The sequence below is a fragment of the Alosa sapidissima genome, chromosome 4 (assembly GCF_018492685.1).
Source record: "Alosa sapidissima isolate fAloSap1 chromosome 4, fAloSap1.pri, whole genome shotgun sequence".
Taxonomy (NCBI): Eukaryota; Metazoa; Chordata; class Actinopteri; order Clupeiformes; family Clupeidae; genus Alosa; species Alosa sapidissima.
The window spans coordinates 23,141,021-23,163,989 of NC_055960.1; the positions used below are offsets into that span (position 1 = coordinate 23,141,021).

The window sequence follows — 22,969 nt, forward strand, 5'->3', positions numbered from 1 at the left end:
CAAGAGGGAGAGAGAGATGGGGTGGGATCGGGAAATGACCGCAGGTCGGATTCGAACCTGGGTCCCCGTGGGCACTCGGACCCGTATATGGTTATGGACGCTGTAGCCTGCTGCGCCACAGCGCCACAGCGCCCCCAACTATGCATGCTTTTAAGATTGTTAAAGGTTGCATAAGGTTTCGGTGTAAACTAATGCATTATTAAGTTAAAGATGTTTAATGAGATGTTTTAAAAGCATTTTATGTGTAGAAGTCCCAACGTTTTATGTACACATTACACTAATAGCATATGCAAATAGACAGTTCTCAAACAACTGCAAACCAATGGCTAAGCACAATTTGAAACAAGTCATTTATTTTATCTGATGATGACACAATAAATTGTCTGATAAAGTCACTTCCTGCGCTTCTGTCATGATGAAATGTACAATTTAACTTTATCTTTCCTGTAGGCACATAAAGATAAGACAAAGCCAGCAATTTTTTTATTTCTCATCCTTTCTTTTTCTCTCTCTCCTCTCTCAAACACACACACACACACACACACACACACACACGGGACCACGTTTCTGTTTGTGACGGCAAGAAATGTTTGAGTGCATCTCCCATGGTGACTCCACAAGATGTCTCAATAAAAAAAGACTGTCAACAAATTCCAAGTTACTACAGTGGGTCCCATATGACAAAGGAGGTCACCAGTCACTGCCTATCTATGTACATGGGACGCCTGGACAGGCCCTTCCCTCTTCACCAGCTGGTCTCCTTGGTGACAGCGAGGCAGAACAACCCGTTGCCCAGGCAACAACAGGGCGTTAGCTCTAATTTACTTGCAATGTCTGTCTCTCTTTCCCTTTTTCTCTCTCATTGGGAGCCTGTCAGTGATGTTTCCGCCTTTTGATTACAGAAAAGACAGGAAAAAAGATGGGGAAAAGAGACTCATCTAATACAGAGATTCTTGTGAGCAGCTGGAACTTTGGGAAAGTTTACACTTTTTACTGTGCCGCTTCAGAAGTAATTAGCTCCGCTGTCAGATCTCCGGATCTGAAGTAATTGAGCCCCTGGAGCGCAGCACCGCATGTGGTCTCATCTGTGGTTCATCTCTCATTTAAACCCGTCCCCGGCAGAACGCATGCAACAATCGGAGCGCCAGCGCGCCACGTTCCCTCGGGTTCCCTCGCGCGCCTAACCTGGCACCTCTGTAGGTGTGCTCTTCCATCCCCACGGAGCGCATTGTTTACATGTACATGTACAAAAAAAAGAATGTGCTAAAATTACACAGCAGGCTTTCTCTGCACCAGTATTCAATGCCACTCCACTCTGTAACTCCCAGCATCCCCTAGGGGACAGGGAGGGCGAGGGACCAGCGGCCGTGTCAAGAGAGAGCCAATTAACCCCTGCCTCCGACGCCTGCCTGCCTATTTCCGCTCATCCTCCTCCAGTGGAAGTTGACATAAAGTGCGGCCTGTTTTCTCTCTCTACTCCCCCTCCCAACTCCTCCTCCCCTTTGTGTGGCTATTATGTGCTCTGAGGAGAGAGGATTGGCGGGGGGGTGCATTACTGGGGAGACTGTAGAATCTAACCCCATAATTAACACTTAAATCACGGAGCGAAGGAGGCGCCCCAGAAAGATTAAGCAGGGGAGCTTTACAGAGCCTCAGTCGGTCTGCTTAGAGAGATTTATTAGTCAATATGTGTTATGTGTGTGACCAGACAACTAAAAGGTCTGCTTCTTCATCTGCATGTTAGGGTGAGCCTGCCAAGAAAAAGCATGGATATACAGACACTATGTCTTCTACATTAGACAAGGGTACAAGAATCATGGGGTAAGAACTGACATACTTATGGTTGGTAAAGGCCTTTATCTCTTTTACAACCACTTGCATATTACAATAATAATTCAAAATAATACTAAAATATGCCACTGGATTTTCTAGGCATTAGTGCGTTTGTGTGTTAGCATATGACAAACATATTTGTCCTACCTCTGACTGAGCTTGCCTTCTTGTGCTTCTAAAGCAACATTTAATTTGTATCCAGGTCAATCAACAAACACAGTGGACAATAAAAGCCCAGCAACAAACATACAATGAACGCTGAGATTACCAGGGCCTAAGACCCTGCAGCGGCGCTAAGCTATCCTGCCTAACATTCCATTCACACTGCACACCGATTCATTCTCAAGCATGTGTCCTTAGTGCAACCAGTAGTAAACTGCTATTCTATTTTCCACTTGACTGAGCCCAGGTTGAGGCATGTAACAAGTACAGATTTCTCATCTCAGGGTCACACGCTTCAAAGAGAAGCATTTGACAGTGTCAAGAAAGAGAGGGAAAGAGAGAGGGAGAGAAAGAGAGAGAGAGAGTGACATTCTCTGATATCTCAGGGCGAAATGCTTTTTCAATCTGGTCTTGCCATCTTCTTCACAGAACAGGGAGTTAAGAGAATGGGACGGAGAGTGCCATAAGCGGAGAGAGGGAGAGGGATGCACACAGAGCAAATAACAGAGAGATAGTGAGTGACAGACACAAGGGGAAGGAAGGAAGGAGAGGAGGAGAGCAAAGGGAGAGACACACGAGAGGCAGGATCTCAACAGATTGAGATGTAAAGTGAGGTGAAATAGGATAAGCAAAAACGCAAAAAAAAACGAAGGAAAAAGAGAAAGAGGAGAGATGGAGAGAGAGGACAGAGTGAAAAAGAGAATGCGCTCCAGTCATCCGGTAAGAGGCCACTGTGACACAGATGAGCCAGCGAGAGCCGTCTGATTTCATCGGTCACTCCGGCTATGCCAGGGAGGCTGCAGCCAAACCACATCACTACGGCTCACATCCGACTCCAGAAACAACCAGACGATGTCCGAGCGCATCACGGACACTTGGACACTAAAGCCAACCAAACCAAACCAAACCAAACTGGGCTTCACCAGCAGCTACTGTAACCGCAATCACCCACAAACATTTTTTTTTACAGTTAGACCTGAGACAACATCATAACAGCCCACAACCAGGTGAAATTTCAGCTCATGAGGATATGCTGAAATGTTGAATATTAACTATACTGCTCATAACTGTGCTTTGGGTATTCAGTGTAACAGATTTAAAATGCAGGTCTTTTGACAGTTGGCAGATTTGTAAATGGGGAGGAATTACAAAGAGAATCATAATACAAGACAACAGAATTTGTAATTGTGACATCAACTGTAACAACAAAAATACTTCAATTTAGATTCCTCCAAGCCTTCCTTGATAAAAAAAATCAACACAAACAATATGACAGCAGGCTTGTTCTGTGAAGCAAATTGGAATACTGCTGTGATCTTGAAGTTCCTCTTATTCAACAGACGCCAACACAACACTGCAAAAAATTAAATCTAACCATGTGTTATTAATCTTATAATAAGATAAAAAAAATCTATTTGGTATTGTTTTTAGTAGAAAAAGACACTTACCTACTGTAGCGCCATCTTGAAAGATCATTTTGATTAATTTAAGAAGACTTTGACTTATTTTAAAGCAACACCAAAGAGTTTTTTGTACCTTAAAATAATGTTTCCAAAATCGTTTCAGTGGTTCATCAACTCGTAACAGGGTGAACGGCACTTCTGCTTTCGCTTCGCGGCCCTCTATCGGCTATAACTATGTAAGTTTGCTAGATCGGGTAGCGCATCTGTAGTTCGATGGAATGAGACATAAGAAACTACAAATTTGACTTGCATCTGATGTCGCAATACATCGTACTTTCATAAAATCGTGCAACATATTCTACCTTGTCTGTGGATATCGTTATTTCCAAAGCCGGTGCTGGATAAACAAATAGTGCGTGCGACAGAGGAAAAGTTCTTTGGTGTTGCTTTAAGGAGTTTTATCAAGACAAATTTACTTAACACACTGGCAGACAAATTTGCTTGTTTTTAGGACATATTTGCTTAATGCACTGCCAGAAAAATTTGCTTGTTTTCAGGATGAGATGTCTTAAAATAAGTCAAACTTTTCTTAAATTAAAGGAACCGTATGTAAGATTGTGGCCAAAACTGGTACTACAATCACTTTCTAATTACTGTAGAGCGGTGTATTCCCTCCCCCTCCCCTCTGACTGGCAGAGCTGGCAACCCGGATGCCGAAACACTACTGATTTTGTGATACTGTACAGTAGGTGGAGGGTGGCGCATCAGGCCAAAACACAACATGAAAACATCAACATAAGTTGAGGGCTGCAACTTCACTTTTTAAATGACAATATCCTGGCCGGACTACTGTTTTCAGTGATATAAGTATTTGAAATGAACATGATTTCTTAATGTCTAGTGACATATCAGGGCAATTTTATGATTAATTGAAATACATTTCTTACATACGATTCCTTTAAGTCAAATGATTTCACGAGAAAGCGCTAGGTAAGTCTCTTTATACTGAAAACAATACAAACTAGTTTTTTATCTTGATATAAGATTATTAATCTTGGTTAGATTTTATTAGATAAGCAGTTTTTGCAGTGAAGTGGCCTTTCCAGCCAGCCAATCAGACACTGCCAGTATTCCTCCTACTTGAATCAGGAACCACTGGCAAATTGGCCCAAGATGCAAGCTAAGCCAATGCTCAGAAAGGGCATTCTAGCGAGCTGTCAAGCAGATGTGACGTTCCTTTTCTTGCTGTATCCCTTCCTGTGAGGATGTAAGGGGGCACGAGTTAAGGATCCTTAAAATGTCTTCCTCGCCCCTTTTAAGACTCGTCCAGTGTGTCTAGCAAACGGGCTGAACTGTTGACTCAGGGGCTGCCGAGCGGTAAGCTCACACAGTGCACAGCACGCAGCAAGTCTGCCCTGCTCCAGCTGAGTTGTTTTGTTTCAATCAGCGTTATCAACCAGCTGCAGCCTCCCTCGTGCATTAAGGCATCAAAGACACTGCGGAGAAGGACTGCTGGCCTTCAACAACCAGTGGACAGACCTGGGGAAACATGTTCATTTAGTGTTGAACAGGGGGAGGGAGCAGAGGATGCGGTGGTGGAGTGGGGCAGGGTGCGTAGGGATAGGGTGCGACTCAGCAGGAGACTGTTGATTTATATTATTGACAGGCTGATTTAAAGGCCCCTGTGGTCTATAAAAGGGAAATGCTGTGCAAGATGGGGGGAGGTGTTGTAATGTTCTGTGATGTGAGGCGAGGTCCAACTGCACTTACTTCAATGGCGCCTTCATACTCAGAGCTGTCCAACAGAGTCACCTTGAAGGGAGCTGTCTTGGACCGCTTGCCAGTTTTCTGTGGGGACTTTGCCATTTTGCCAGGAGTTGTCCTCTCTGAGGCATCGTCCCGGTGGTCGTCGAGAAGTTTGCTATCCTGGTCCTTTTATGACAGCAGGGAACAGTGAGGCGATATACTACAGAGTTATTATCCATTCAAAGAACCACAGCTAATGTGTTATTGCAGAAATAAGCGCAGAACACTGGCTGATGTCAAAAGGAATATTATCTGACTCTTTCTGGATGTGACAGTAAAATGCTAATGATAGGACATTACCATGGTATTCTTTTCAAATATTAGAAACACTAGGAAATAAATAAAATAAAACCGTCATGCTTTTGTATTGCCATGTTCCTCATTTTGGCACTAATATGGTAATTGCTCCCCTATCTTTTTGCACTCTTCTGCAATATTAGCCCTGCATGAGTTCTACTGTGAAAGCAAATGGAGCCTGTTATTCCTGCACCTGCTTCCTAATTCCAGGCCCTAAAATGCTAATTAGAAGTCGTTACTTTTGTTGGATCCATCATCATCATTCCACAGCACGTTTGGCAAATAAAGGATGAAACGAATTAGAGAAAAGTGGTCCCAGTGCCTGACCTGTTTGGCCATTTTGCCATCCGAAGCCGAGTCGTGCAGGCCCACCTCTGACTCCGGACGGGTCTCTGTCGTCATGGTAACTTCTCTTTATCCTGAAAAGAGAAAAAGAAAAAAGACAAGTACAGTGTTAAGACATTTTTTCCCCCAGTTAGATAAGTAGTGACGCCACCATAAAGAAGTGGGTTACTGGGACTCAGCAAGTCAGGCAGAAACAGAGACAGAAACTAATGATACAAATATTCTGGGCTTAACACAGTGACCCAGAGACACACTTACTAAACACCCAGAGCTGCACCTGCAATCTACATGCACTTGCAAGAACAGCACCCTGACATTACTTCGCCATTAGGTACCTTCCGTGATTTCTCTTTACTGTGTTTTCACTGATTCCGGAAAATAGTTCATGTATCATTTTCCCGCTATCAAGGTGGTATTGCGAGCAGATGTTTTCAGTTATTCTATTTCTGCCAGGGTGAAGTGTTGAACTTTCACACTTCTAGAGCCACTTCTGAGCCACTGGTCTGAAGAGGTGTCACTCTCTCCATTCAGCCATCCCCATTCCAACAGCATGTTTGCTCTTTTCATTTTAATTACACTTGCCAGCCTAAATGCTATCTTGATTTGATTGCATCAAAATGCAATTTGAAATGTACCCATGGAGGACTGGACTGAAACGAATAATACTATCTCAGTATTCACTGTCTAGGAAAAACTTTGGTCTCTGCATTTATCCCAATCCGTGAATTAGTGAAACACACTTAGCACACAGTGAACACACAGTGAGGTGAAGCACACACTAATCCCGACACAGTGAGCTGCCTGCTACAACAGCAGTACTCGGGGAGCAGTGAGGGGTTAGGTGCCTTGCTCAAGGGCACTTCAGCAGCTTCCTACTGGTTGGGGTTTGAACCGGCAACCCTCCAGTTACAAGTCCGAAGCCCTAACCAGTAGGCCACAGCTGCACCCCTATGTCTTATATCTCATATCATGTAGGAGCACACAGACAGGGCTAATGCAGAGATGAATAATGCCCAACCGCAGCTAAGGCATTGACTTGATGTCAGGGCTCATTATTTTACAAGTCACTAGTCACCATCTCCACTCCAGACGTGTTCATATACACAAAACACTCATGACAAGAGGAAGCCTTCTCCTGTTGCAGTAACTAAGGAGCTGGGGGCCTGATGAGATTCAAGATGGCAGCCCCCAGTGGACCTTCGCCAGCACAGGCTTCTCCATAGGGGGATGTCAGTCACTTTCATTAAGTGCCTCCAGGCCTTTGTGTCGATGGTCAAGGTGCAATCCAATCCATTCCTGTCCTACCAGCCCCTCATGCCTTCAGTTCCCTGACCTCCTGGGTCCAGCTGGCCCAAGGGGCCAAATCACATCAACACATCACTTCTGCAGCAGGTGGTGATTACTAAGGACAATGAGATAGGGAAGTAGGGTCCAGAGATTGTTGAGGTGGTGGGCCACCTCTCTGAGGATAAGGGGAGAGAGTAGGAGCTCACAGCACACACAAAGGGTCTGACTTGTCACTATGGGTTAACATGGCCACTTGAATGGCACAGAATAAGAGGATGTTAGCATGGAAGCTCAAATAATATGGAAGGAGATGGAATGGAGCATTCAGGAGATGGAATGGATCATGGATGCTTTAATGGTTGGAGAATGAGAAGATGCTGACATGAATATCTGAATGGTACAGGCGAAGAGTATTTTAATTAACATCTAAATGATAAATGAGAAGAGAATGTACCAGCTGGTCTCTGTTCGCATTACATTTTGTTTTGTTTTTGTTTATGGACCTGGGTCCGTTTATGTCAAACACTAGCTTCATTTTACTAACATCGCTTGGCAACGTCGCAAAAACAGCAGTTTATTTCCTGGTTTTGGAACAGATTGCATTCTAACTGCATCGGAGTTCTAACGAACCGTACCCACTGATCTATAATGAAAGGACAACCTTAAATATCACCCTCAAGACAAAACATGTAATGATTTCTTATCTAGCATTTCAGATTATTTCAAAGAATTTCAACAGAAGAATGTCAGTCAGAAGAATGTCTTTTCCCCCTCTTCAGAGAACATGCCTAGGATGCACCCATTATCACCACCCCACCCCTAGAGTCCAGAATTTCTGACTGAGCTGGAAAGCAGTTACTGTCATGGTTTAATATAAACGCCTTCAAAATGTGGACAGGTTGCTCTGCTAGCGCTGGGAAGATTACCATTCTTACGATGAATAAACTGAGCCATCATAGCAGTGCCTGTAAATATTTCACTTCCCTTCTGTTTGCCACTGATAGCTGGGCAAGAGGCATTTACAGTAAAATCCCTTTGCTATCCTTTGGTAAGTCAATATATAGCACCAATCTTAAGCTAATGTACTGAACAGTGGGGGCATAATGTAGTAGACCTACAGCTAGAAATATAATGCTTTACCGTGCAATTATATTTTCATAATATGCTGCCCAAATATCACACTTTTAAGGTAGGATGAATTTAAAAACATAATGAAAGCCCACTGATAGGCAGGCTACTTCAATATAAACAGTCTATCTTCTAATCTTCCCATCTTAATTCAAAACTTGCATCAATTCACTGATCATTGTGCTAGTGATGTGTGTTCGGTGTGTTCACTTGTTTTCCATTTTGCAATGGCTACGAATAAGCCAGAGGAAAAGCTTTCTTGACTCAAATTGTGCTTTGATGTGGCCGTAGCAGACAGAAGGACCAGCTTCTGTCTGATTGGGTAGTCAAGTCACCCTGTTTGGATTGATTAAATTGGACTCGTTTGCCTGGAACTCAGCTCCACCAAGCTTTTCACCACATCTCCCATAAATGAACAGACAGTTCTGTACCGTCCACCATGACAAAGCTGCCAATGGTGAACTTAACGCTTCTCATAGTAAATTAAGTGGTGCCAATTAGAGACATCAGATCAGTTCTCACCAGCTTACTATCCTTCTGAGAGGAGGGGGAATAATACATATATCATATCAGAACAGATGCACAATCTATATATCTCTCACAAACACATTCAACATTTACTATCTCTTTCTCTCCATATTCAAAGTAGTTCTATTTCAACAATGCTCTACATTTAGCCTAGAAATCTAGACGGACCCGGCAGCGGCAAATTAATTTGCTCAGCCTGTACGTCTAGTAGCAAACCATAGGAATTTCTATTGGCTAACACCGTGGATGTTATTCAATCACAGCGCTCTATTTTGTTAGAGAGTCTTAAGGCGGGCTTAACAGGATAACGACAGTCCTGCGATGGTGAACAACAAGGAAGGTGGCTATGGCGAACAAAGAGCGGTTGTTTGAATCGGCGTTGGCGTCAACTTTGGAGGAGTTGGACTTTTGCTCAACTTTCAAAGAAAAGCACCACAATGCACTTAAGTCATTCCTTTCGAAGAAGGATGTATTTGCCGTTTTGCCGACCGGATACGGATATGGTCGTAGCGCTGGCCTATTGCATGCCTAGGCAGTTTGAAAGACAATTCTCTGCCCGCCCCTTGGATTAAGCGAGGTGAAAGGCTCGATTCCAGACTATACATTTCAATGATATAGGATAGCCACATATCACAAATTTTAAATCACGTGTAAAAATTCCACACCATGCATATTACTTGAGCTATTTTTTTTTTCATCTTGCATTCCTTGTGTCTTCTATTTTTGTCACTGTCTTCTCCCATCTCCTCTCCTCTCTCTCCTTCTCCCTCAAAATCTCTCTCTCTCTCTATCCACCTCTTTATTCTCCCACAGATGTCTGTGCCAGCTGAGCTCGGGCAGCCCAGAGGTGCCCAATCAATTTTCCATCAGCGCCAGAAGAAGCGGGCAAAATTACAGTGTGGGGGTGAATTGTGCCTCCCTCTCTCTCTCTCTCTCTCTCTCTCTCTCTACACAGCGGGCACTGACACTTCCTCCGGCGAGAAGGGTGGGGTGGCAGAGGGGACAAACTGTGCCAGGGCAAATGAGATGCTACGTAAACAGCCGTGTGTCTTGGTTTATCAATGGACCACCTCTCACACTCACCAAACCCTCTCCAGCCCTCTACCCATGATGCCTCAGAGAGGAGGCTTTACCATGGCTAAGAGAAATAGGCAGATGGAAAAAAACAGCCTATTTTGAGGAGGAAGAGGAGAGAGAACATTCAGAGTTGGCCTTCAGAGCAATTGTCATGCTTTGAACGTAACTGCTGTGTTACTAAATTGCAGCTGCACTGGTGCTCTACGTGCAAACTTTACAAATTCGATCCTATGTGCTTTAGGGCAGGGTGGTCTAATTATTCTTGCCAAAGAGGGCAGCTTTTCTTTAACGTTTGAACATGAACGTGGATGAGAGCTATTATTGTCTCTGCCCACATTTCACAGGCCTGCACATGCAAACACACACAAGTTCTCAGAGTCACACACACACACACACACACACACACTGGAACAAAAGAGGGGTGTTGTTAGTGGTTAGACACAGTTTCCTTCTTGTCCACCTGCATATGTGATTTATGGTGCTATTTCAGAGCCTGGATCTGCAGCATAACCAAAAGAACGCATAACCTCACACTGCTATTTCACAATGCATGTTCTCAAGGTCTGCATGGAGTCCCTTGTCAAGGGATCTGTAATGGATTCAGATTAATTGCCAAATTAGCCGCTGCTGTTGTCGGAGAAGCGAGAGAGGAGAAGAAGAGGGCAAAGAAGAGAGAAGAGAATTCATACCCATTCATTTCCTGTCACACACCATTACCCTTTACAGCTGTGCCCCTGGACCGAGTGGAAGACAGAGACACACAGAGAGAGAGAGAGAGAGAGAGAGAGAGAGAGAGAGAGAGAGAGAGAGAGAGAGAGAGAGAGAGAAGGCACTGAGAGGTCAAACTGCAGAATTACAGCCTGCCTTGAGAAAGCAATAGTACCCAAGGCATGTCCTCCAACATGTACGGCATTCCTTATTGTAGTGCATGATTACGGTATGCCAATAGTTAACGGCACCTTGAAGAAAAATATTATAGAATACTTCAATGTCTTGTCCATTTATTTCTAGTTTTTTCACTCTCATACCCCAGTTCCCTCCACTCTCAATCTATCTCTCTCTCTCTCTCTCTCTCTCTCTCTTTCTCTCTCTCTCTCTATCCCTCTTGCTCTCTCATTCTGTGCAGCTCTTCTGATGCCACAGGAAAGGGGGTGGGATCTGAGCACAGAGAATCAGTTGCCATGGAAACAGAACAGAACATTTTCCTCTCTTCCAAACCTTCCAGAGTGAGTGAGAGGGAGAGAGAGAGGGAAAAAGAAAAAAATAGAGAAAGAAAAGAGGGAGAGAGAGTAAACCAAAAGAAGGGTGAAGAGAAGAGAGGAGAAGAGAGAGGGATGACAAGAGGGAGCAAGGAGAGGAGAACACAGAGAGAGTAAACCAGAGAGATAGTGAGAAAATGCAGAACATTGAGTCAGCCATTGGAAATAAAGGGCAGCATGCTCAGTCACTGTTTTCCCAGTTTGGGCTCCTATCTGGCCCAGATCTGGCGTAGATCTGGTGCATGTGTGCCAGGTCAGGGCAAAACCTGCTCCACACTAAACTGCTAATTTGGGTTGTGAATAGCAGACAGGTTGTGGAGTGTATGGACCACTCTCTCTTTCTCTCTTTCACTCTCTCTCTCTCACACACACACACACACACAACACACACACACACACACACACACAGTGCTTGATCCACACAGCCTGTGGCAAATTGTGTACACACTTAGATTTGAGCTCTCTATCTCAATCTCTCCACAGTGCCATCTTTATCTCTCTCATTCCCTCTGAAGCACTCATTCCATCTCTCTCTCTATCTATCTCTCTTTCCCTCTCAGAGTATGGCTCCTTATAGTTCTCTCAAAACACTCTTCCTCTCACCTCCCAATTTCACTTCTCTCCTTCCACTTCTCTCTCTACATCCCTTTATTAGTTTTCAGCTTCTCTTCTGTCCGTCAGATATTTCCCTCACTATCCTTTCCTTGTTTTTTGTTACCCTTCATCCTTCTCTTCCACTCTCCATCCTCGTCTCTATCTTCCTTTAAGCATTCCCCTCTATGTTTGGCTCTCTCTCTTATTCTCTCTCTTCTCCTCTCTCATTCTCTCTCTTCTCCTCTCTCATTCTCTCGCTCTCTCTCTCTCACTCTGTCTCTCTCTCTCATTCTCTCTCCTATCTCTTTCTCTCATTCTCTCTGTCTTTCTCTCTCATTCTCTTGCTGGCTCTCTCTCATTCTCTCGCTCTCTCTCTCTCACTCTGTCTCTCTCTCTCTCTCATTCTCTCTCCTATCTCTTTCTCTCATTCTCTCGGTCTTTCTCTCTCATTCTCTTGCTCTCTCTCTCTCTCATTCTCTCAATTCCTCTCTTTCCCTCCATCAGGCCCAGCTCTGTTCACCTGCTCCATCTCCTTTCATCTCCGTCCTTGCTGTCGGGTCACTGGCCGTGCCAGAGCCCAGACATCTGCACCAGGGGAAGGCCCAGATCTACACACCTGCGTCCAACACACACACACACACACACACACACACACACACACACACACACACACACACACCCTGCAGCCGCCTCCACCAAATCCATCCGGCACAGCAGCACCCCCACCCCCCCCCCACCCCCCGGCCTAATTCTGCCCTACAAAGTACCGGGGATCTGAATGTGGCCAATGCCACTGCAGTCCTTGCCTCCTGGCCAGTATTTAAATGTGCTATTATCCACCTTTTTTGACACAAATAACTTGGAACCACGGCTTTTACCAAGCATTGAAAAAGCATTTCTCGTCACACAGCCTGACTTGCAAGGGGTGGCTGCTGGCTGACTTTTTAAAATGGCAAGTCATGGGGTGTGGGCTACACCTGTGGAATTTTGATGTGCAGATACAAAGGAGGCTTCCAGGCTTTTTTACGCTGCAGACATTTATCACCTGAGGCTTTAAATGTGAATCGATACTGAACGCTGTAAATTCAGATTACTTTGTGCCTTTGTTGCAGATTCCTGGATGTAGCTTTTGCAGATTTGTGGATGTCTAGCAGCTCTTACACACAAGACCAGATCTTTGGCTGACCAGACGCTACATAGCGATTCACAAATATTTGTATAGAATAAATCATTTTTGTGGGTTTTTTGATGCGATTGTATGTATGTATGTAATATGGCAGTGGATGACAATTCAGAGAACACTGTAAATGTTGATCGGCCTCTGTTCTCTGACACGTATGGTCTATGTTATCTATGAAGCTATTATCCCAAAGCCCACATCGTATGGCTGATCACTGATCTTGTTAGCTCATTCGTCTGTAATTAAGGACACAGGTCAAATTAATTTCACCTTGATTGGCCAGAGCAACTTCCTAATCCCCTCTGACTTTGAAATAATTTTGTCTTCACAACTGATTAAGAGCTGCCGGACCGAAATGTCATATGGTAGGCTGACTTAAGAGTTGCGGAGACTGGTGACGACAATGCGGCGCTTTCAACGTTCGATTACTTTGACAACATTATTCTCAAAACAACCCCGCACACCAGTGGCGCCAGATTGATAATAATGGGGTCTAAGTAATCGAATGTTGAAAGCAAAGTGTGCCAGCACTCATGTCGGCGCCGGTCTCTGCAGCCCTTTAGGATTTATAGTAGCCTCAGCGCTGACATCAGGAGGGGTCCCTTTCTCTTACTGTCTTTCCCATACGCATTTTTTTGATAAAGATGTATTGAGGTAATTAGTCAGTATGTGAAAACTAAACAGCACGCCTCATGGTGAAACAATTCAGTTGTCAAAACATAAAACTATACAATTTGTCACAAAATTTAATGTCTGGGGCATTTTACGGCTCTGATCTGGCGAGGATCCAAATAGCACAGATGGGCTAAACACAGAGAAACTGAAACAGATTGAAACAGAAAAAGAGGGGGGAAAACAGAGGAGGGAGATAACAAAATAGAAACCTAAAAAACAAAGAGGTTAAAAGGCACTGAGAGATCAAATAAAGGGACTGTAAGATAGACCGAGTAGCACAGGGCAGAAAGGGCAAGGGAGAAAGAGACGGACAGAGAAGCAGGAACCCACGGGGAGCCGCTTAACCCCTGTGGAGAGATAGCAGTGCCCCCGAGAGTTGGGGAGTGGCGGCCCCGCGGGACTGAAGGACCGCGCCGGCCCCTGACACCCTGTCACGGCCACCTGAGCAGAGCCACTCTCCACCACACATCACGAGCCACAGGAGAGAAAGAGAGAGAGAGAGAGAGAGAGAGAGAGAGAGAGAGAGAGAGAGAGAGAGAGAGGACGTGTCTCTAGGGCCATCAGATGTCAGGAGGGCAAGGCTCCACTAATCGCCCTGTTTCTGTTCCCCTCTCTCTGTCTTTCTATCTGTCTCTCTCTCTTTCTGTCACTTTCTCTGTCTCTCCCTCTTTCCTCTTTCAATCACTCTGTCTCAGTGTTGCTGTGTTCTGTAAAAGACTGTTTCTCTCTATTTCCACCCATCCCTCTTCCCATCACTCTGTCAAGCTGGCTGTTTTTTTCTCCATCTTGCCTTTCTGTCTTTGTTTTTCTAACATTCTGTGAAACTGTCGGTCAATCTCTCCATCACTCTATCTGTGTTTCTATCATTCTGTCAAACTGTCTCTCTTCCCCTCTCTATCCCCTTCTCTGCTTTTCTGTTGCTCTATCAAACAGCGTCGCTCCCTCTTTCTATCCCTCTATCTGTTCTCTGTTAATTCTGTCAGACTGTATCTCTCTCGCTCTCTCTCTCTTTCTAAGCCCCTCACTCACTCTCTCTCTTTCTAAGCAGCTCTCTCACTCTTTCTTTCTTTCTGTCTTTTCTCTTCTCTCTGTTTTTCCATTACTTTATCTGTTTGTGGTTACTCCACATGCTGCTGTCTGTCTGATTCCCATGATGCATCACTGATCCATGTCAAACACAAGAGGAGGGGATATGGGGGAGGGACGAGGGTGGTCAGGTTAAAGGAGGTTCAGGTCCTCATGCCGCATCTGTTCACACAACACCCCCTATCATCACCGCTGTCATCATCACACAATCCTCCACACACGTCCTTCAACACCACTTACACACCACACACAATTCAACACACTGTCAAACAAAAAAAACAAGACGAAGTGTGACATTCTCTGATTTGTGTGACTGCTGCCGGGCCCCTGACCCTTCCACACACACACACACACACACACACACTCCGCCTACCCAGCATTCCGTTCCCGAGCATCAGCCTACTCAGCCCTGCTCTTCTCTGCTCTGCTGTGTTCTGCTGTGTTCCTGCTCGCTGGTGCTTCCGCACTGATGGCTTCTGACAGGGAGGGACTGCAGGCGAGACGCCCTGAGGGCTTCGTTACCATGAGGAGAAATGGTTCTCATTCCATCCGAGCGGACACCGGGAGGACAGAGGGGCGGAGAGGAGAGGAGAGAAGAAAAGAGAGGAAGAGAGACAAGAGGAGAGTGGAGTCTAGACTCGTCTCATCTCATCTGTGTCTTCCCGTTACCCAGGAGGCCGTGGGGGCCTCCAGTGGAACATTTTCCTCTGGCTGATCACATATGACATATCCGCTGGAACGGTTAAGTGTGATATGCGCACTCACACACAGACGTCTCTGCACACACAGACACACACACACACACACACACACACACTCCTCTGCTGGGAAAAGGCTTGAGTTGGCCATGCTGTGTGATGTTCCCAGCGAGTTCTGACACTGCACCACTTAGCAGGGGGATCTCAGAGGAGCTTTCAGCACCCCCAAAACCCCCCACCCCCACTCCCTGTATGGGTTCGTGTCTACTGTCAATCAACCCTGTGCACCAGGTCTCAGGGGGTCAGTGGCTAGTAAACCAGACTGACCTCTGGGGCTATTGCCCTGTCTGGCAGCCACCCAGCACATTAAAACTGAAGCATCTGTCAAGAACACGCAGCTTGGGAGGGTCGTTCAGGTTTACAGCATTGGAGACCTTTACATAAGGTGTCCCCTTGAGAGACATCACGGAATACAGTCAAGTGAGGAGACTGGTGTTTGCCATCTGCAGGCCTGATGACTTATGGGAGTGAAAGCAGAGACAAGGATCAGTGATGTTCTTCAGGGCAGGGGATGAATGCAGAGAGAGTAAGCCCTTAGGCAGGCACTCAGAGGAGTTTCTACACACTGACAAGAGAGGACTCGCCTTACTCATGCATGCAAACACACACACATCCACGTGCACACACACACACACACACACACACACACACATCCACGTGCACACACACATCTATGTGCACACACACACACACACACACACACACATACACACACACACGTCTTAAGAATTCAGCAAACATTGGCCAGACAGCTGACTCTCCCTGATCTGGCATTGAACCCTGAGGTAAGAATCCCTTTGGGTCCACCATAAACCGTGAGAGTCAAGGATATCATTTCTATTCCTTGTTTTTTTTTTTTTGAGGAGCGTTAATACAGTATATTTTGTGTCTCTATGGACATTGTTAAGAGACAAAAGTAAATATGGTGGAAAAAACATTAAATCTCCCACAATGGGCATGGTGCAAGATTGTTTAATGCAGACCTTCTAAATCCTGGCAATAGCCATACAAAGCACTTGAAACTCTTGTTGAAACTGCAGTCCAATGTTCCTAATTATCTATCACCACTTGCATTCCATCCACCTATAAGCACATTTCAACTCATCTTCAACAGAAAACCTCATTAATTCCAGTAAGAACTGAATTCCTTGGGAAAGTGAACAGCATTTACGGAACTTACAGCTGTTCCTCTGGCTTAAAACAGTGAGAGGGAGCATCGTCAAATATGAGAACAGCCACGTCTGTCATTCCTAACACAAACACTCCCAATGACACAGTATTACTGTAAGAGTCATTTCAAACTCTCAGCAGGGACATTGCTCTAGCATTCAACCTGATGGACTTGAAGTTTGTGGTTACACTTAATGGAAGGTTTTTTTTTTGTTCGCTTCCTTCCTCCTGTACGTGTTTGCGTTTGCTTCCTGCCTTCGCCTCCACGCGCCTTCAAATTGGTGTAACAACAAAAAGTAGAATAAAAAAGGCTGTCTTTTCTAATGACTAGCTTGAGCTGGACTGTGGTGCTGCAGCAGCACTTGACAGACTTGTTTGCAGGCTCTTGTGCTCATGGCGTTTACGAGCAAACCAGCAGCTGTCATTGTTTGGGATGACGGTGAAATTCTTGAGGCCGGCACATATGTAATTAACTTCCTCTGAGGCACTCACAGAGCCGTCGATTAGAAGAGACTTCCACTGCCGTTGCTCAGCCAGGAGACAAGACAGGAATATAATTGAAAAGGAAGCAAATACCTATACAGAGCAAAACATCTTCTCCCATCAATATTAGACCATTAAAACAGTACCAAGAATTCTTATACAATGTAGATCAATAAAAAAAAAACTTTCTCAAAACTTTCTAGAATGCCACAGACAAGTCGGCTGACAGAGAACAGAACAGACAGACAGAGCATCTGGTCTGTTCTGTAAACAAATGTAATGACTGAGGAGGGAAGATATCTGAATTGCTATTGTTATTAAATTGAATTTAATTAAATTAAAAAGACACCACAAGATGAAAATAAGGACTGCTAATGGTTCTGAATGAGCTCGAGCAAAAATAATGTCTTAAACAATCACTGAATATTAAGAGACAAACTGCTCCAAATGCACTGAAGCTATGGAACAGTGCCAACAACGAGATCTGGTATCATGCCTGGTTGACAGAATATACAGTATCAACAAGTTGTACCGCCACACCATCACAACCCCTTCACTAGAAGCTTCACCTCAGGCTTGAGACAGCTGTGTAGCTAATATTAACAAGAGATTTCATATAAACTTCATAAGCATCCTCATAAATCATCTGTAGGCTACATACCTCCATTATGAAATCCATGTCTGCGCAGAGGAAATGAGAGTATAGATATCAGTGCTCGCAAGCCTCCCCTCATGACCCGTTTGGGAGCAGCATCAACAATGGCACCTTTGTGCCCCTCCCTCCCCCCCCCCCCCCCCCCCCCCACACACACACACACACCCTGTTAGTCAAGAGCAGGGATTACTTTACCCCGCTACGTAAAAAAAAGAGTTTGTGCTAAGAGAGAGATCCTGGTGAGTCAGTACACATAGTGAATGGAGTGGCACAACCAAGACGACAAGAAAAGATGGCCAAATTGCCAAGGAAAAAAAGAGAGAAGAAGAGAAGAAAGAAAGGCAAATCTTTGCCCCTCTCTCTCTCTCTTTCTCTCTCTCTCTCTTTTCTCTTTGAAAAATGCTGGTCTGAGCACAGTGGGGGTCAATCTAATAAGCCACAAAAGCTCTGAAAGTGAGAGCTCTCCAAATGAGGGCCAAAGATAGAGGACTTGGGCAGCAAACGTGTGATAGTTGTCAGCAGTCATGATAAATAGAGGCTGCTGCAAGTATTGTTTGTTGTTTTTGCTGTTGCGATGCTGTGCCGACAGTCCAGATTAGTGTGTGAGTGTGAGCCAGCAGGGACGGGGATGCTTTTGAGTCAGTCCCCTGAGAGGCTGTGCTCCACAAACACACATCCTGATACTCTATCTCTTCCAGAGTCCATGCACACACCTCAGCTCAACAGCCACATCTAATGCACAGTGGTATTTATAACTGCAGCAAAACAGAGATGGCTGTCCCTCCCTCTCCGTTCCCATGAGATGATCCCACTACTAACACTACATGTGAGAGAGAGAGAGAGAGAGAGAGAGAGAGAGAGAGAGAGAGAGATCAATCACCACACTGGCCACCGGAATTGATCTCCAAGATAACAAGACTCTCTGGCCACATTACTAAACAGCCAGGCTCATTGGTGTGGCAGTCACATACTGAACCATCATGGCTGTCCTCCTTCACAATACGATCTGTTGACTGAGTCCCCATTAAGGTCCTTAAGTGCAGCATCCCCATTCTGCAGGCAGTGATGTGACTGAATGTCAATACAGATGGCCTCCTTCATCTTCTACTTGGCTTTCTGAGGACTACTTTAAAACATCCTCTCTGCACTGGAACTAAATCTACAGTAACAGTGGTTTACAAGTTATATCCTCAAATTCACCTTGAAGACAAGGTGCGAACAACTTGGCTGCGTTCCATACATCAAACAAACACGCATTCCGCAGCGCCGAGCCCCTCTGGCAAACGGAAGGCACCGCAGTCACCTTGTGTGCCCGACTGCTGAGAGGGATATCACATCGCATTCGTCACCACAGAGTTTCGCACCGTGAGAGCTCCGCCTCCCAAGGAACATAAAACCACTGATTGATTGCCAACAGAGATGTGTCCCCGACCCTGACTCCTCCATGGCAGATACAGGAGGACGGAGGAATCCATAGGAGGTGTGGTGGGCATCTGAATCCTTACGGTATACCCTCCACATCCGCCCCTTCCACTTGAGTGATGGCGTCGTTCAGACGCAGTGTTTATCTCCAGTGGATAGCCACAGATCAGGAGGGAATTGAAGGGTTTTAGGCTGGGATCCCAGCTGCACTGCTGAGCCTTTTATTGGTCAAACACTTGACCACCCAGGGAAGCAGGACCCACAACACAGCCACTCCAATGTACTGGCACGGAAGGGCCTTTTTTGATATGTCTCATTACAATTCACACAAACCTGAGGCTGTTAAATCTTTCATCTTAACATAAGCCTCCACCTGTCACAGGGATTAAGAAACAAATCGCACAGGCTTGGGGATATCAGACACCGATATCAGATGTGAGCATCAGCAGATCTGCCAGAACCTGTGAGTAAACATTGTTTTTCTTCAGACTGTTTTTTGAAAACAGTAGATCTCAAAAAAACTCAATAACAATGAGAGAGTTGAAAGTCACTTAGCGAACAGTGTTAATAAGGTTTGCTCCTTTAATGATAGAAATCAGTGAAACTCCAATACAGAGAAATGCTGCACTGAAGACTGACACAAAAGAAGTACAGTGAGGAACTAAGTTGGGCTAAATGAACCAGATCTTAATGGGCCAACATTTCTTCAGGAAATTACGTTATATGGACACTATGATATTAGGAAGCACTTTGCAGTTTCATTAAAGTGGGCCAGTAATGCGATTGGGCAGAAAAAATGTAACTGCACACTGCGAGCCAAATGGCAGGGCCTGCTGTTCGTTAGAAAATGGATTCATAAGGAGCCAGGGCAATGATGTGATTTTCATTGCTTTCGTGCCATAGACATGCTAAAAGCTGCTTGCTTAAACCCACCGCCACCACGGCAATTTACGTTCTCGCTTGAACCTCTCAGGCAGGCTTGGTCTTATAAACACTAAATGCCTGCTGCAGTGGCACAGTGCAGGTTTGACATCTGCACTTGCCCCTTCAGCATCCGAAACATGCCATCTTCTTCTCAGTAAGCACATTTGCACACGCTCAAGCAAACACACACACACACACACACACACATTCTCTCTCATACATATGTGCATAATACAAACACACACACACACACACAAACACACACACAAATACACACACTTACACATTTGCATAATTATCCAATTAGGGTGGCACAGGGATGGGACGTGAGCTCAGTGGATGGCACAGGCAGGAGGGCTGCACTCCAGCGCAAAAAAAAAAGAGAGGAAAGCAGCCATATTGCCTCTACCGCCTCCAGCCTCACATGCTCTGCCAGATAACATACTCATACCCGACATGATCTGCCAGGCTGCTAGGCCCTTTACGTCCTCTTGTCGACACTAGGAAAGGCCATTAAGGTGTTTAGGAAGAGGAAGAGGCCGCATCAGCGGCTGTTTGGGGGCACTCATCGGTGATAAAGCAACACAGAGAGGCCAGAGGAGAGCCTCAGGGCAAGCCTGGCTCTAGTGCAAAGGCAAGACATCTGTGATTGTTTGAGTGGATTTATGTGTTATTTGACTGGACCTTTTTTTGTTTATTTTCGCAGGCGTGTGCGTGACTCAGAAAAGCATATTTGTGAGTGTGTGTGTGTGTGTGTGTTTGTGTGCGTGGATGTGGGAGTGCAGTGCAGTGCATGTGTGAGAGAGAGAGACAAAGAGAGTGAAAGAGAACGAAAAAAAACGCATATTTGAGTGATTGTGTGCCTTAACATATTTCTGTGTGTGTGTGTGTGTGTGTGTGTGTGTGGATGTGGGTGTGCACTGTGCAGTGTATGTAAGAGAGAGAGAGACAGAGAGTGAAAAAGAACAAAAGAAAGTACATTTGTGTGATTGTGTGCCTTAACATATTTCTGCGTGTGCTGTGTATGTGTATGTGTGTGTTTTATGAGAGCAGATTTCTTTGTGCGTGTGTGTGTGTGTGTTCACACTAAGTGCACCCCGCCATCCATCTCAATGCGCCCAGGCCGGGGTGCTTCCGACACAGCACAGAGGCCCAGCTGCTGCTGCTGGCCTCAGACTGTTTCTGGCAGCCGCCAGCACTGACAGCCTCAGACCAGCTCCCCCCTCCTCCACCACCACCACCACCACCACCACCACTGCAGCTCAGAGGGCGCCACCATCACCGCCACCGCTGTCATTATAGAGCCTGCCCGCAAAATACTGCAGGCTACTGAGGGCGACCAACTCCTGATGGTCTCATTACAGTTACATGAGAGGAGAAAGAGAGGGAGGGAGGGAGGGAGGGAGAGGGGGAATGAGGGAGGTGTGTATTCAAAAATGCAAGTAGATAGAGAGATTGGCAGAGAAAGAGGGGGTTTCAGGAAAATCAGATAGAAAAAGAGAAAGAGACAGACACAAAACAAGAATAACTTGGACCCTAACTTGGACCCTCCTTTATACCAAGGTCAAAAGCCCAGACTAGGGATCGACCGATATATCGGCCGGCCGATATTTACGTTTTTTACGTGTATCGGCAGATAAGCGGCTGCGTTCGCCGATAGTTTTTCCCCGCATTATTTAGGTGTCCACAGGCAGCTCTGTGTTGCTGGAGACACTGCAATTCGCATGCAGACTGCCCCTCCCCCACAAGCAGAGTGCTGAAAGCCTGCTGTTCAAGACAACAGTAAACTTTAAACTTTCAAAGCATCTTTTAACTGTTTGACTTAGCTGAAATATTGCCATACACTTTGAAGGTGGAAGCAAGTTTGTGGGTCCAAATGGAAAACGAGAATAATAGATAGATAGGTACTTTATTTAATGCTTAATGCCTCGTTTATAGAACTGCTTGCCATTGTATTTAGGGAGCTGCAAATAGCTAAGTTGTAGGCTAGGCTATCCATATGCATGCTGTAGCGGTAGCTGTTACAAACACTGGTCATATGATTAAGTAATGCCAACATTGTTCCGTGGTATTTGGAAGTTTTATTCAGCGACCACCAGTGTATTTAGGGAGCTGCAAATAGCTAAGTTGTAGGCTATCCGTATGCATGCGGTAGCGGTAGCTGTTACGAACACTGGTCAATCGTATGATTAAGTAATGCCGACGTTGTTTCGTGATATTTGTGGGAGTTTTATTCAGCGACCACCTGGCTGAGTTTTGGACGCGTGTGGTGTGTGCGTCTCCCTCCCCCTCTCCCTTCGAGCTGGGCGGAGTTGCCATCGCAGTGATATCAGAGCTTTAATAATGAGAGACGTGTTAATGTAGTTGACTATTAATTCGTGTTAACGTTTACCATGTACCAGACATACCGTGTATGCCTTACTTGTTTAGAGCCGTTTGCTAACCTCATCATTATCACTCCAGTTCAATGGTGGTTCATCAGCTACCAAACAGAAGTTTGTCTGTGCGTCTGGTCTGTCTCACTCAGTGGGACACACGCATCACAGCGATATGAGAGTGCTGCACTACCAGAAGGAGAGATTTTAAAACTGAGAGATATGTTTTATACCTTTTGACGTTGATGCCGTTTAGAACAGAAACATCTGACACCACGTTATTTTCTTCTGCAGATATATGTTCTGTGGTTGACAAATCTGGCAGCTTTTTTTAGGAAAATATAGACATAGAAAAATTGAAATTATGCAGTCTTAAATTACTAATCAAGCACTTTAGTTCAATAGCTACTTTTCAGGCTTATTGTTTTCTTAAATTATTTAAATGTGTTGACAAAGGACATTTTGTGATGACCTGAATTATGTCTTATAGTCAGCAAGCAATGCATCATCAAGGCTGTGTTG

General features: G+C 45.2%; 1 protein-coding gene across 10 annotated transcripts in view; it reads right to left on the minus strand.

Moving 5' to 3' along the window:
• The window catches only part of LOC121706986 (band 4.1-like protein 1), a 102,914-nt gene that overhangs the window by 38,707 nt on the left and 41,238 nt on the right, over positions 1 to 22,969 (minus strand). For 9 of the 10 annotated variants that reach the window (XM_042089174.1, XM_042089180.1, XM_042089179.1 and 6 more), the window contains exons 2-3: positions 5,829 to 5,920; positions 5,169 to 5,330 (exon numbers count right to left, since the gene is read on the minus strand). In XM_042089174.1, the coding sequence (XP_041945108.1) occupies positions 5,169 to 5,330; positions 5,829 to 5,903 (237 nt within the window). In that variant the 5' untranslated portion in view covers positions 5,904 to 5,920. Of the gene's footprint in view, positions 1 to 5,168; positions 5,331 to 5,828; positions 5,921 to 17,732; positions 17,791 to 22,969 lie in introns of those variants that run through there. The other variant, XM_042089172.1, reaches the window with a different exon arrangement.